The sequence below is a fragment of the Hyperolius riggenbachi genome, chromosome 8 (assembly GCF_040937935.1).
Source record: "Hyperolius riggenbachi isolate aHypRig1 chromosome 8, aHypRig1.pri, whole genome shotgun sequence".
NCBI classification, from domain to species: domain Eukaryota; kingdom Metazoa; phylum Chordata; class Amphibia; order Anura; family Hyperoliidae; genus Hyperolius; species Hyperolius riggenbachi.
Genome location: NC_090653.1, coordinates 67,715,818 through 67,730,093, shown reverse-complemented (window position 1 = coordinate 67,730,093; position 14,276 = coordinate 67,715,818). Strand labels below are relative to the sequence as shown.

Here is a 14,276-nt window from a genome sequence, read left to right as displayed (position 1 = left end):
GGCGACAAAGGGGATTGGTGGCAGGGGAAAGAAGTCCCCCGAGCCAATCCGTGCTTTTCCGGCGAGAACGATCACGGTTTCTGTTTAAAAACAGTGATCATTCTCAAATGGTGCCGCTATGCTCACTCCCACTTGCTCGTTCCCGCCACCGATCATTGGATTAATGAATGGTAAACTTTGTTCCCATTTATTCATCTCCCCTCTAGGTCCCCGTGATTGCCGGCATCAATGAAATGCCTGCGTCACTTCAGAAGTTACACAACCTTGCATTACTTCCTATTTAGCGTACTTATTGTACGCAATAGGAAATAATGCGCAAGGACATCTTGTGGCCAAATAGTAAAATTACACCTACAGACATTAGGGACTAAACATTTTTTTATATGTATGACAAGAGGGTATATTATTATTAACCTCCTTGCCGGTTATTAACTCAGTTCGGGGTAACCGGCGCAGGAGGATTTCTCAGGCCCCGCAGGGCCGATTTGCATAATTTTTTTTTTCGTTACAAGCAGCTAGCACTTTGCTAGCTGCTTGTAACATCCGCTCACCGCCGATCCGCCGCTATCCGCAACGTCGCGCCGCCCCCCCCCCTCCAGACCCCTTGCGCAGCCTGGCCAATCAGGGCCAGGCAGCGCTGAGGGGTGGCCTGGGATTCCCTATGACGTCATCCCGCCCCGTCGCCATGGCGACCGGGGAAGCCCAGCAGGAAATCCCGTTCTGAACGGGATTTCCTGTTTACTCCGATCGCCGGAAGCGATCGGAGTGGCTGCGGAGCTGCCGCTGCTCAGCGGCTATCATGTAGCGAGCCCTGGGCTCGCTACATGATTTAAAAAAAATAAAATTAAAAAAAAAGTGCTGCGCTGCCTCCTTGCCGGGGGAATTAGACCGGCAAGGAGGTTAAATGATGGGCTTGTAATTAGTGATGGATTTAAAACTCAAAAAATGCACCTTTATTTACAAATAAAATATTGTCACCATATATTGTACTAGGGATAAAATGTAAACGTTGAAATAACTGGGACAAATGGGCAAATAAAATGTGTTGCTTTTATCCACAGTTTTACATTCTATTTTAAAACAATAATGGCCAAAAACCGAGAAATTATGATTTTGTTTCCATTTTCTTCCTATTATTCCTGTTAAAATGCATTTAGCATAAAATTATTAACAAAACGTACCACCCAAAGAAAGACAAATTGGTGGTGAAAAAAATGGATCATTTTGTTGTGATAAGTAGCGATAAAGTTATTGAGGAAAGAAAAAGAAGCGCTGAAATGTGAAAATTCCTCTCATCCATAAGGTGAAAACAACCCCCTGAAGTGGTTAAAGCGGAATATAACCCTGCATTTCAACTTTGCTCTAAAACATTATTTACAGCATATTATATGCAACTAGCATTTTTTTTTACTAGACCAGCATTGGAAGAGTTACACAGAGTTTTAAAGTTCCTGGAGATTTCTGCAGACGCATCTGAAGCTGAAATAGATACATTTTGTTTACATAAATGTATCTAAGTGTTGAATGTGACTCATCTCTCTGACTGAGCTGGAGGACAGCCAAAGTGTGTAACATTCAACACTTAGATACATTTATGTAAACAAAATGTATCTATTTCAGCTTCGGATGCGTCTGCAGAAATCTCCAGGAACTTTAAAGCCCTGTGTAACCCTTCCAATGCTGGTCTAGTAAAAAAAAAATGCTGGTTGCATATAATATACTGTAAATAATGTTTTAGAGCAAAGTTGAAATGCAGGGTTATATTCCGCTTTAAGCCTTGTACACACGCTAGATAAAACTTGGCTGGGGTGGGCAACAAAGACCGTCTCTGCTGAGAACCTAGATTAGGTACAGCAGCCTTTCACGGTCCCCCTGGTGACTCCAGTAATCACCGTAAGAGTCCTGCACATGTGCGGTTCTCTAAAGACTTAACCTCACATGCGCAGGACTTTTATGTTGACCGGGGCGCGCATACGTGACTTCAGCAGAAGTCACCGGATTACCAGAGCAACCAGCGGGACCGCGTAAGGGACCCATGGGATGCCGGAGACCTCGCGGGCTACAGGGGCTGGAGAAAGGCACTGGTAATTCCGGATTTCCTATTTTGCTCACTGCTCATGGTCCATTTAAAGGGGACCTAATGGGAAATAAGTCTGGTCAGTTTTATTTTACTTTAGGTTCTCTTTAAGAATAGAAAACTAGTGCAGGCATCCTTCTGTGATGTCACAACTTCCTCTTGTCCCTTTCCACAAATGCTCTAAATGAAACTCTGAGAATGATTCACTCCAAGTTCATTGTAATCGCCATAAGAATAAACTCTCTCTAGATACACTTATAATTTCCTGGTGTCTTTCTGTTTTTTATAAGCTTTATTACCCAACTTCAATCATATTGGAATGTTTACTGTGCCACTCCTGTAGGTGCCTGCCAACCATTCTTCATAGTGCAAGCTTCTGTTCCTCAGCCATAATGGTCTTCTTGAAACATCCCTTCCTTACAGTTAGTCACGTTTCATCTTCCTCATAGTAATGTTTAGTTGGTATTTGAATTAATATCCATAAACAAAATATCTTTGAGATCATATCGGAGTATATATTAAAGATCTCCAAGTAGGTATAAAAGTTTTGTTTTTTTTTTGTTTTTTTTTAAATATCTGTCTAGATTTATTTGGTGACCTGTGGCCCTTTCAGGGGGCTACTGTATTTTTTGGACCATAAGGCACAATTTTTCTCCCCCAAAAGTGGGGATAAAAAGTCAGTGCATCTTATAGTCCGAATAATACAATTCAGACCGGCGCCCAGGACCATGACGCGGAGAGGGAGCAGAGCCCCCCCTCACCTGCCCCCCGACTTTCACTATGTCCTCCTTTGTCCCCCCTTCCCCCCGGCTCTCCCTATGTCTTCCTCTAACCCCCTGCATTCCGCTATGCCTCGCAACGAGATACGAGGACATAGGGAAAGAAGGATATATCGGAAAGCCAGAGGACAGATGAGGATGCAGAGGGACAGAGTAGGACATAGGAGGGGAGGGGGGTAATACAAGAGGTACAAGGGGACATAGTAATTGGGGGAAGGGGAAAGGTCTCTAAGATGCCTCTGCACCATGGAATTACCAGGTTTAGTTCAGTTTATCCCCCCCCCCCCCGGGTTTTTGTCCTCTAAATCTAGGTGCATCTTATGGTCAGGAGCATCTTACGGTCAGAAAAGTATGGTAATTATATGGTTTCCAACTCCTTGTAGACAGAGGCGTCACTAGGGTTGGTGTCACCTGGGGCAGATACTCGTGGTGTCACCCCCCTCTCTTGCCCCATGAACCTCCAACTTCACCCGGGTGAACAAAACCAATAATACTTTTTTGTAGTATCGTTACTTGTTAAATTTGTTGAGAATGGGGTTATACTGGACCCATTTGCTATAGGGGAGAGAGCAGTTGGGCAATAGCCTGGTCTATATTTACACAACTCCACTTCACTGTTCCTTAGCCTGGATCTTGGCGTCACCCCCTCTGCTTGTGACACCTGTTGCGGTCCGCACCTAGCGCTCTCCTTTCCCCAGTGACGCCACTGCTTGTAGATTAATTATAAATGCTGTCTAAAATGGGAGATACAGGAAGCTCAGCTCATTACAAGGCTTTGGGCATCACAAGATGCCTGGCCCCTATTAAAAACACATTGCTGAGGAAGGAACTCCACTCCCGTCATACGGTACTTCCAAATCCATCAGTAGCAACAAGTGGCAAAAAATATCTTCTGCAGATGGCTAAACAGCAGCCCATCATGGGTTTCTCTTTTGGGCAGTGTGTAGATTACCTATTTGTGCTTTGGTTGAAAGTGAACTCGGGGTGAGCTGATCACAATATCGGCCAGTGTCCACCAGGTTGGAGCCTGGAGGTATCTGATTGTTATATGTAATGCAGTGCTAATGACAATTTAGGCATACACTTTAGAGGAATGTGTGTACAAAACCTAACAGGAATTTTAATTGTGTTTTCTATTGTACACAGTGTGTACTCTGTGCCACATATAAAAAGACGCTTATATAACATTTCTTTTGTATGTCGTTTCCTCCTTACAGTTCCTCTCTTGCCGAATTTCCCTCTGGAGACCTGCCGATGTTTCCTAGCCTCCCAGGATGTATCCTACCCAACAAAACACATTTTTTTAAGCTTTTATATGCTTATTATGGATGGTCAATGCAAATAATTTCTGGTTTGGTGCAAATTCTTATGCTAATTTCTTGCAAAAAAAAATTCACCTTGCAAATGGACCAACATAATGCAGAAGTATCATTTAGTCTGTTTTAGAGAACCATAAAATCAGCATAAAAATTTTCATCAAACCAAATTATTTGTGTCTCATTGACCATCCCCAAAACTTAATTCTCTTTTTTTTCTCTCTATTTTTTTTTTAATGACCCATAGTGAATTCAATAGAGGGAGCTTCCTCTATTCACCACCGGGCCGTCCCCCAGAAGACAGTCAACATGGGCTTGTTGATGGCGCACGCATGCGCAGTAGCAAAGACCTGATAAGCTTGGCTTTTTCCATTGACATTAGAGCAGGTCCATGCTACTGCACAGGCGCATTGCGGCCACGGGCTTTAAGCAAACCTCACAGGTTTGCTTTAAAGAGGAACTTTAAACAAGGACTGAACTTCATTTCAATCAGTAGCCGATACCCCTTTCCCATGAGAAATATTTGCCTTTTCTCTAATAGATCATCAAGGGCGTCTGGGTGGCTGATATTGTAGTAAAACCCCTCCCACAGTGTGATGTCATGGCCATGACAGTTTCCTGTCTGTGAACCTCGTTGCATTGTGGGAAATAACGTCTTTTTCCAATTGCAATCAATATCTCCCTATGTGCATAGAACTCCCAGTAACGAACATTTCGTACAGATCACTTTGCTGGACTAAAGCTGTCACCACAAGTGATACATTTCAGAATGTAAATTAGGGAAAGATTTTACAATGCACAAACACTGACTAAGTAATCTAGAAATGAATATTGTAAGAAAAAAATGTATTCATTGTTATTTTTCACTACAGTTCCTCTTTAAGGGTGAATACTAGACTGATCCTTCATTTGAATCATGTGCTAGTTTCTTATAATTCAAGGAAGTCCTGTTCTACTGCTGGAAACACAATAAAGAGAAACAATGGCATCTGGAATGCAGAGTAAAGAAATTATTGGGGATTCCATCTGTCATATGGTGACATGTTTGTTACGGCCCAGTCATTGGGGTGGCGGCACAAACTAAACAGGTTTGCATTACCACTGGAGTTCCTGAGATGTATAAAATGCCAGAGGAAAACTAAATAGAAGTATTGAGTGCTATAGTATGTAGGGAGAGGAGAAACAGGAGGCGTGGCTATTACCCGTTAGCCTTAATTTATAAAATCCAACATATTAAGCAGCACTGTACAATTAGTTCGTGAAAGGTGTAAATTACAAATGCAGGACCAACATTAAAATAAAAATGGCACAGTAGGGAAAAAGAACCCTGCCACAAAAGGCATACAAAATAAGAATACAGCAGCAATCAGCCAAACAAATGCAGCAAGGACACATACAGAAGAAGCAGCAGCTGCGAGGTCTGTACAGCTGAAATAACAATAACTAAACTCTGTACAACCCTGAAAGGTGTCCATCAATGATACAATCTTCAGTGAACAATCTTACTACTTCTATGAGGAACTACCTATAGTATCTGTAAAGTGAAGTAAAATGGTACAGGGCAAATTCAGAAAGTAATGAAGTGATGCGTGTAAATGATAAGCATATCACTCTGCAGCTCCGCTTGCTCAGGGCCGGTTCTAGCTACAATGTCTCTGGGAGCCACAATAAAGTTTGGCAAGACTAAGTGGCGTAGCTACAGACCTTGGGGCCCCGATGCAGAATTTGGACCTTCCCCCCCTTCCTACATTAAATAATGTGCTACCTCCTACCCCAGTATAGTAGCCAGATGTGCCCCCCCCCCTTTCCACCCCAGTATAGTAGCCAGATGTGCTCCCCCTTTCCACCCCAGTATAGTAGCTAGATGTGCCCCCTCCCTACCACCCCAGTATGGTAGCTAGATGTGCTCCTCTTTCCCTCCCACTCCAGTATGGTAGCCAGATGTGCTCCTCATTCCCTCCCAACCCAGTACGGTAGCCAGGTGGGCTCTGCCCTCCCACCCCAGTATGGTAGCCAGATGTGCTTCTCCTTCCCTCCCACTCCAGTATGGTAGCCAGATGTGCTCCTCCTGCCCTCCCACTCCAGTATGGTAGCCAGATGTGCCCCCTCCCTACCACCCCAGTATGGTAGCCAGATGTGCTTCTCCTTCCCTCCCACTCCAGTATGGTAGCCAGATGTGCCCCCTCCCTACCACCCCAGTATGGTAGCTAGATGTGCTCCTCCTTCCCTCCCACTCCAGTACGGTAGCCAGATGTGCTCCTTCTGCCCTCCCACTCCAGTATGGTAGCCAGATGTGCTCCTCCTGCCCTCCCACTCCAGTATGGTAGCCAGATGTGCCCCCTCCCTACCACCCCAGTATGGTAGCCAGATGTGCTCCTCCTGCCCTCCCACTCCAGTATGGTAGCCAGATGTGCCCCCTCCCTACCACCCCAGTATGGTAGCCAGATGTGCTCCTCATTCAATCCCACCCCAGTATGGCAGCTAGATGTGCCCCATAGCCTCAAACAGTGTGGTAGCTAGATGCCCCCCCCCCCCCTCCTTCAACCACCCCTCACACACCAGTATGGTAGCTAGATCAGATGTGCCCCCCATCCTCCCTCACCCCCCTCCCACTCCAGTATGTTAGCTAGGTCAGTAGTGACCCCTCCCTCAAACCCCCCTCCCCCCAGTATGGTAGCCAGATGTGCCTTTCTACCACCCCATTATGGTAGCAGTGGGGAAGAGAGTGAGTGCGCACACACACTCCCCTCTTACAGGTTCCAGGAGCTGGAGGTCCAGCCTGTCTGTCTCCTCTGCACCACCGCTCTGTGCTTCTTTCTTCTCAGATCAGGCACCAGAGGCAAAACGGAGACGCAGGAAGTATGGAGCAGCGTTGGTGCAGAGCGGACAGATGGGACCTCCAGCGCCCGGAACCTGCAAGAGGTGAGTATGCTGCCTCTAATCTTCCCCACTGCGCTCTATGCAGGTGGGAAACGTCGGGGAGGACAAGCGAGCACCCTAGGACCATTCACAGCGGGCACCACTGCCCCTATGCCACTGGCGAGACCTGGGAATGTGGGGAGGGGGGGGGGGTAGCAGGGTGTCATCCAGCTTGGGGGCCATGGACAATTGTCCAGTTTACCCCTATGGAAGCATAGGCCCAGCGCTTGCAGCAGCTGTGCAGCTATTCATACAGGCTTGAGACCTGTAGAGCCTGTTATGTTCTGTTAGCAGAGATGAGGTACACCTACTTCTAATGAGCTGCAAAGATCTCTTTTTTCCCTTCTTTGCTCCTGTACATTGTTCATATTCACTTACCATCCCAATTGCTATTAGAATTTGCCTTGTTCAATTTTTTTATTTAATCAAGCTTTAAAAAGGAAGTAGTTCTATCACTTTTTCTCTCAATTATTTTAAAGTGAGCCCAAACTCTTGCACAGCACACAATGAAAAGTCTTTATGACACAGTGAAGAAATACACTTCTCCGTGTTCTGTATTGGTTTACGCAGATCAAGATGCCTAATTAGTTCTTCTAAGCAAATGTGAATAGACTGCAGGAGAGCTCTGCCTAGGCAGCTCTTCATATAGTAAACAGAGGTTTCACCCTTGTAGTGCCTTCTGCAGCAAAAGTAAAACTTAATTTTATTTTATTTTTTAGGATTATCGTAAATAATAATTTTTATCCATAAAGGTTATCATGCTGTTGCTAATCTTTTAGAGCAGCAAAGAAGTTCTGTGTTAACTTTTACTTCAAGCTGGCCATACATGCATTGATTTTTATAGGGAGGTTTTCCAACAAGTCCAATCACATTTTCAATCTAAAAACGTTCAAAATCGATTGAAAGTGGATCAGTTTGGATATGTTGGGGCAACTGATGTAAGTAGAATCCTAAAATGAGTAAACATTTCACTAGTCAATACTCCTCATTCCCCAGTAATAAAGTTAACAAAATCATGTTTAAAAAAAAAAAAAAAAAAAAGTATATACATTCTGGAGATGCCAGTACTCTTTCCTGCGGTCAATGAAGCATTATGAGCTTTTCCAGCATTTGAAGTGTGTGATTTGGGACTATTGTTTAGGGACACACTGTACATTCCTCTGGCTCTCCTCAATGCTGTAGCTCCATAGTTGTGTGTTGTGATTATTTGACTCCAGACAGATATCAGCTGTGGGTTCCCTGGACTGGGAGCAGTTTCACAGGCTCTGGAAGAAAATCATTGCTGGAACGGTCTGTATTTCCCTTGTGGTTTCATAGTTATTTCCTTTTGTCCTTAAATAGCAACTGTGTTGGCTAATAAATAAGAAACACCCTTGTGTTTACTCGTGTGTCCCTTCATCAGCTCTGTCATTGTGCTATCAAGTTACTGTAATAACCTAATCTGTAGTAGCCACACTAAAGCTGAAAACTTGATATAGGGGTTCTTAAACGGAACCTGAAGCGAGTAAAATTATTTAAAATAAACACATGACGTAGCTGCAAATGAATATTACATACTCACCTCACCGTCAGTTCCTCTCAGAAGCTCACTATTTTCTTCTTACAGTGATCCCTTCCAGTTCTGACAATAATTTGTCAGAACTGAAATATACCAGTTGCTGTCAGTTATCTATCAGCAGCTAACAAAAAGGAGGGGAGGAGCGCTCTAAGTGCATTATCCTTTTATTCCAAAAACGCAGGTTAAAAATGCACTTACATGAAAGGAGTAGTTTTCAGGCATGTAGAGGGAAAAGCCCTGTTGAGTCCGCGGGAGGCAGCCTTAGCACCACTGTGGCCTGCAACCGTGTGGTCCGAAAGGTGGTGTGGGGACGCCGGATCCTGTTCGCCCTGCGGCACTTCCGTGTGCCAGTGACGTCACAACGCGTTTCAGCGTTTCCACGCTTTTGTCAAGTGATCACTTGCATGCATTTTTAACCTGTGTTTTTGGAATAACAGCCGGGCACTGAGGAGCAGCTCTAGTGGGTACATCCAATACAGTCCAGCATCTCCCCCACACACCAGCGCAAGATTGCCCTCCATAGATCTGTATATATCAGCAGCTGTCAGTTACAACTGAATGTGCAAGGTAAAGTCCACGTTCCCTATAGCTCAAGTGGGTGATAACAGTGTGCTGACCAGGAAGCTGTTATGGGGTAATGGCCATTTTTAAAATGAAGGATGGAGAAATCCATTGATCACAGTGGACAAATGGGACACAGGAGAGGAGAAAGAGATTAATGAGTAGACTGCACAGGAGGTAAGTATGACCTTTGTATGGTTATTTTGCCTTTTTATTTTTAGTTTAGTTTCTCTTTAAGAGGCACATGGGGGGGGGGGGGGGGGGGTAAAGATTGCATAAGTAGCATAGTTTTTTTATGCATATGCTAGACTTTTGCAACCTAAAACATCATTCATGATCGTTTCAGTTGACTAGTATTTTGTTATTTACATAGCGCCGACATGTTCTGCAGCGCTTTACAGAGTATATATAGTCTTGTCACAATTATGTGTACAGGTGTCCCTTGATGTTCATTTGTGCTGTCCCCTCTTTATAGTTTTGGTAGTCACACACCTGGAAAAAACATGCATACCTATTCTAGTTATGACTCAACAGAGAATTAACATAAAAGCAGCGTAGGCGCAAAATATTATTATTGATTTATAAAGTGGCAACATAACGGCGAGAAATTTGGGCACTGGGAAATAGCTGATATACCGTAGTAGAATATTGCTGACATTTTTTACCATTTTACAGTGGTAATTCTGATAGTAAAATATCGGTAAATGTTACTAATATTTAATTACAACTAAACATTATCCTACCCTCACACAGAACTCCTTTACTGACACCTAACCTTAAAGTGAACCTGAGGCGGAAATAAACAGATGAGATAAACAATTATATTTATCCTTCTACTCCTAAAAATGACTTTTTTTAGGGATCCCAAGGTTTTCTTTTATGTTTAAACAATTACAAAGTAAGTTGAATGTTTCACTGTCTCTAATCAGTGACAGCCTAATAAGTGTCCCAGACTTAAAATACATGAACTATTGACCTTTTTATCTCTCTCCCTGAGCTCAGAAGTTGTTTTCTGACAGAAAAACGTTTATGACTTTAATTAGCTTATCAGTGATGTTTACAATATTGCCCACAAGATACCAACAAGACAGAAGCTGTCACATGTCTAAAAATTAACTCTTTCAGGCAGCATAATAAACCAAGTAAAACAGCCTGGTTATTAATATAATTTGTACTGTACATACACGTTTATCTCATCATGTTACATGTTGCCCCGGGTACACTTTAACTCTCTCTTCCTCCCCCAGCTGCAAACCCCCTGCTGTCTGACACATAGCCTTAACCCCCTCCCCTGCCGCAAACCCTTTTTCCTGATGCCTAATCTTAACCCCCCAAACCCACCACAAAAAAAAACAAAAACAGAAAATACCACTATTCATCAGACACCACGCCGCACAAATTTTCACCTACAGTATATATGATATCTTTATGGGCGCCAATGGCAGCGCCCAAATTTACGTGCCTCCTCCAGCACCCAATTTCCTGCTCACCAGAAAAGCAGGCAAATAGCATTTTTTATAAAGAAACCTGAATATTGTCTGTAAAATACATTGATAATGATCATTTTTTTCCAACAGCAAATATTCTGTAATGTGCACAAAGACAACAGAATCTACATCAATCAACTTGTACCTGCTCTTAAGGCAGCAGGTAAGACTGTCGAAACATGACTTAACACCACAGTTCAGCACCTTAAGCACCACAGCCCGGCAGCGCCGAAGTACAGTCCCTGTTCTGGACATGACTGTTGAATAGTTGTGTATGGCCAGTTCCCCAGATTTCTGCCTGGCAAAATTGCTTCACACACCGAAACATGCAGCAATCACTTAGGGCCCATTTCCACTACGTATGCATATTGCACCGCAGCCGTGAAACCAAAGAACATGAATGGAACAGATTCCATTGCTTGCTGGTTATCCGGAGCGGTGCGGAGCGATCAGAATCTGCAGCATGCTGCAGATTCCCGCATGGCCGCATCCGCCCTAGTCTACTCCATTCAGTTCCGTATCGGGGGATGCGGAAGTGACGTGATTGGGGGCGGAAGTGATGCGTAGTCGATTCGCATCCCTTTAGCTCCCATTCGCAAATGGAAATGGGCTCATAAATGCTTTTGCACAATAAGTAGTACAGTCAGTTTAATACAAATATTATACTATTCATATATCCCGGGTATCTTTTTTTTTGTTTTTTTTACTCTAAGGACCACTCCTGCAACGAAAAAATAAATACATTTTAAAATACATGTAATCACATACAAATAAGAAGTTTGTTTCTTCAGGAGTAAAATGAGCCATAAATTACTTTTCTCCTATGTTGCTGTCACTTACAGTAGCTAGTAGAAATCTGACAGAACCAACAGGTTTTGGACTAGTCCATCTCTTCATGGGGGATTCTTAGCAAGACCTTTGTTCTTCATAAAGACACTCCCTGAAAAGGATTTATACAAAGATGCTGGTCAGCCTCCCTGCTTGCTTCACACTTTTTTGTCAGTTGGACGGAGCAACTGTCATTCACTAAGTGCTTTTGAAAATAAAGAAAACTCGGAGAACTGACCCATGAGGAGATGGGCTACTCCAAAACCTGTCGTTTATGTCAGATTTCTACTAGCTGGTGACCGCAAAATTGGAGAAAAGTAATTTATGGCTGATTTTACACTGGAAGAAATGTACTTCTTATTTGAATGTGTTTACATGTTTTTAAAATTTTACGATTTTCGCGACAGTGGTCCTTTAATACTGTCTTAGGAATCCAGTTTTGCCACAATCTGTAAAGAACAAACTAAAAGAATGCCCTGCTTAATTCACTCATTAATGGCACTAACCATTTCATTTTCATTCTAATCAGGCCTCTGTTATTATCCTTGTAAGGGGTGCCATAAAGAACAGTGTGCTTGGCATGGTTCTGTGGCTCTCTGTGCTACAGAAGATAATTTGTACATCTGCTTCGTTTGCCTATAAAAAGAGCCCTGGGAATATGCAGCCAGACTGTAAAGTACAAACTGCCTGTCCTTTCATTACTCCCTGACAAGATACTTTTTTTAAACTAGCTTAAGAATCTTTTCTTTTAAAAATGCTAACATTCCTCCTCTGTCTGAATCAAAGCGCTCGATGAGCTGCAGCCAATAGGCCACCCTGCCGTGTTAGGGAGTATTGCCCAAGGACTCCCTACTGAATAGGTATTGGCATTAGCCAGAACCCTCGTCTCTTATGGTCTTGTTACCACTGAAGTAGCTCGGGGGGGGGGGGGGGGGGGGGCTTGGGGAGGTTACATAATTAAGATGTATCACAGAATATCTGCACTTCTAAACCCACGTTTCGTCTAGACATGCTAGAGGGTTCTCAAATTAGATGGCTGGTTGGAACTCTCTGCTGAGCATCCAGTGTGTGTACAGCACTCCTGATGAATCACAGAGTGTTGTATCATTTCTGCCAAGAGTAGGCCGGGTGCATTGTTCCCATTCATACCCCTACCTGCTCAAAGTCAATCTGTTGTGCACCATACTGTCGTCTCTCCTCCCCCCTCTATAGCAACAGAACAGACTAGCAATGGGTCTGTACAGCACTCAAGCTTGTGGTGTTGTGTGAGAGGAAAACCAGTAGAGTGCCACAGATTTATCTTTATTACAACTTCTAGGTAATTTTATGAAGATTTTCAGGCAATGGTGTAGCCAAAGATGAGAGGGCCTATAGGCAGACTATGAACTTTGGTGCCCTTCCTTATACTGGTGCCCTCCATGCCCCCTATAATAGTAGTGCTGCTCCCCACTGGCCACTGCAGACTTTGAACCTGGGTCCCTTCTGATATATTGGTGCCCTTTCATACCCCCTGCAGAGTGTTCTATTGCCTCTTGTGAGTGCCCTCGGATGGTTTTAGTTAGTGACTTCCAGGTGCAATCCCATGTGCTAGTAGCAGGATACTAATCCTGCTATTGGCACATGGGCCTCCTCACATGCCATGTCACTCACTGGTGTATCTGGCGTCATCCTAGAATCACTCCAGATCAATATATGGTTAACAGCTGTGATCGTTACGTCACAGTTAAAGAAGCAGCTATACCAACCCATTAACTTGCATTATAGTTGCAGACTGCTGCTTCTTAAATGTGCTGAAGACTTAAAGTGAACCAGAGACGAAGCACCCTTGTGTATTTTACCATAGAAATCAGTGGGAACATTAGAGAAAACATTTACCATGCTCTCTGTTCCATCCTCACTGCTAAAAGTGTCTGTTATCTAGCTGAGATAAGAATCCTGGACTGAGCATTGATTCTGGCTTTGCTATAATGACTCAGCTATAATGATTCCTGAGCAAAGCCAGCAGGGGCAGGCTTGGACTTGAAGACAGCAAAGAACACAGTCTCAGCTATAATTATTCTGTAGCAAAGCCAGACCGACTGCTTAGTCGGGATTCTTATCTTAGAGGTGATAACAGGCAAATTAAACAGAGAACAATGTAACAAAGAGCAGATTAGGTGTTTACTGTCATGTTCCCACTGATTTATAAGGTAAAATACATGAGGTTGCTTCATCTCTGGTTCTCTTTAAAAAGTTGTAGACAGTTGTCTGACGCAAACACCACTGTCCTCATTATACCCTATAGTGATCTCCACTTTTGAATTTATTTGGGGATTATAAAGGCTGATCCACTCCACTTTTAATAGATATGTTGAGTGCAGGGCTGTGGAGTTGCAGTTGGAGTCGAGGAGACGGCGCAATTTCGGGTACCTGAAATCTGAGGTTTTATAAATGGAGAAATCGGAGTCTGATGATTTTTGTACCGACTCCACAGCCCTGGTCGAGTGACACAAAAGTGATTACCATTAAGAAGTATGTGCAGTAAAACAAATAGGGCCTATTACTTATAAATGTACAGCTCATGCGAAGTAATTAGAACTTATACAAATATGGGAATCTGAAAAGGAGGTGCAGGCTTCCCTCCCTCCTTCCACCTGCACTGTGATTTCCACTACCCATCGGCTGTCACTAGCAGGGCAAGCTGGGCAGTTTCCCCAAGGCCCCCCGACTTGTGCTCCCCTCAGTGGCCTAGCAATAGGGGATGCAGAGGTT

At 43.7% G+C, this 14,276-nt stretch overlaps 1 protein-coding gene across 2 annotated transcripts in view; it reads left to right on the top strand.

Moving 5' to 3' along the window:
• The window catches only part of CAPN12 (calpain 12), a 93,671-nt gene that overhangs the window by 67,506 nt on the left and 11,889 nt on the right, over positions 1–14,276 (top strand). For both annotated transcript variants that reach the window (XM_068250599.1, XM_068250598.1), the window contains exons 16-18: positions 4,074–4,132; positions 8,313–8,381; positions 10,788–10,860. In XM_068250599.1, coding sequence (XP_068106700.1) covers positions 4,074–4,132; positions 8,313–8,381; positions 10,788–10,860 — 201 coding nt within the window. The remainder of the gene's footprint in view (positions 1–4,073; positions 4,133–8,312; positions 8,382–10,787; positions 10,861–14,276) is intronic.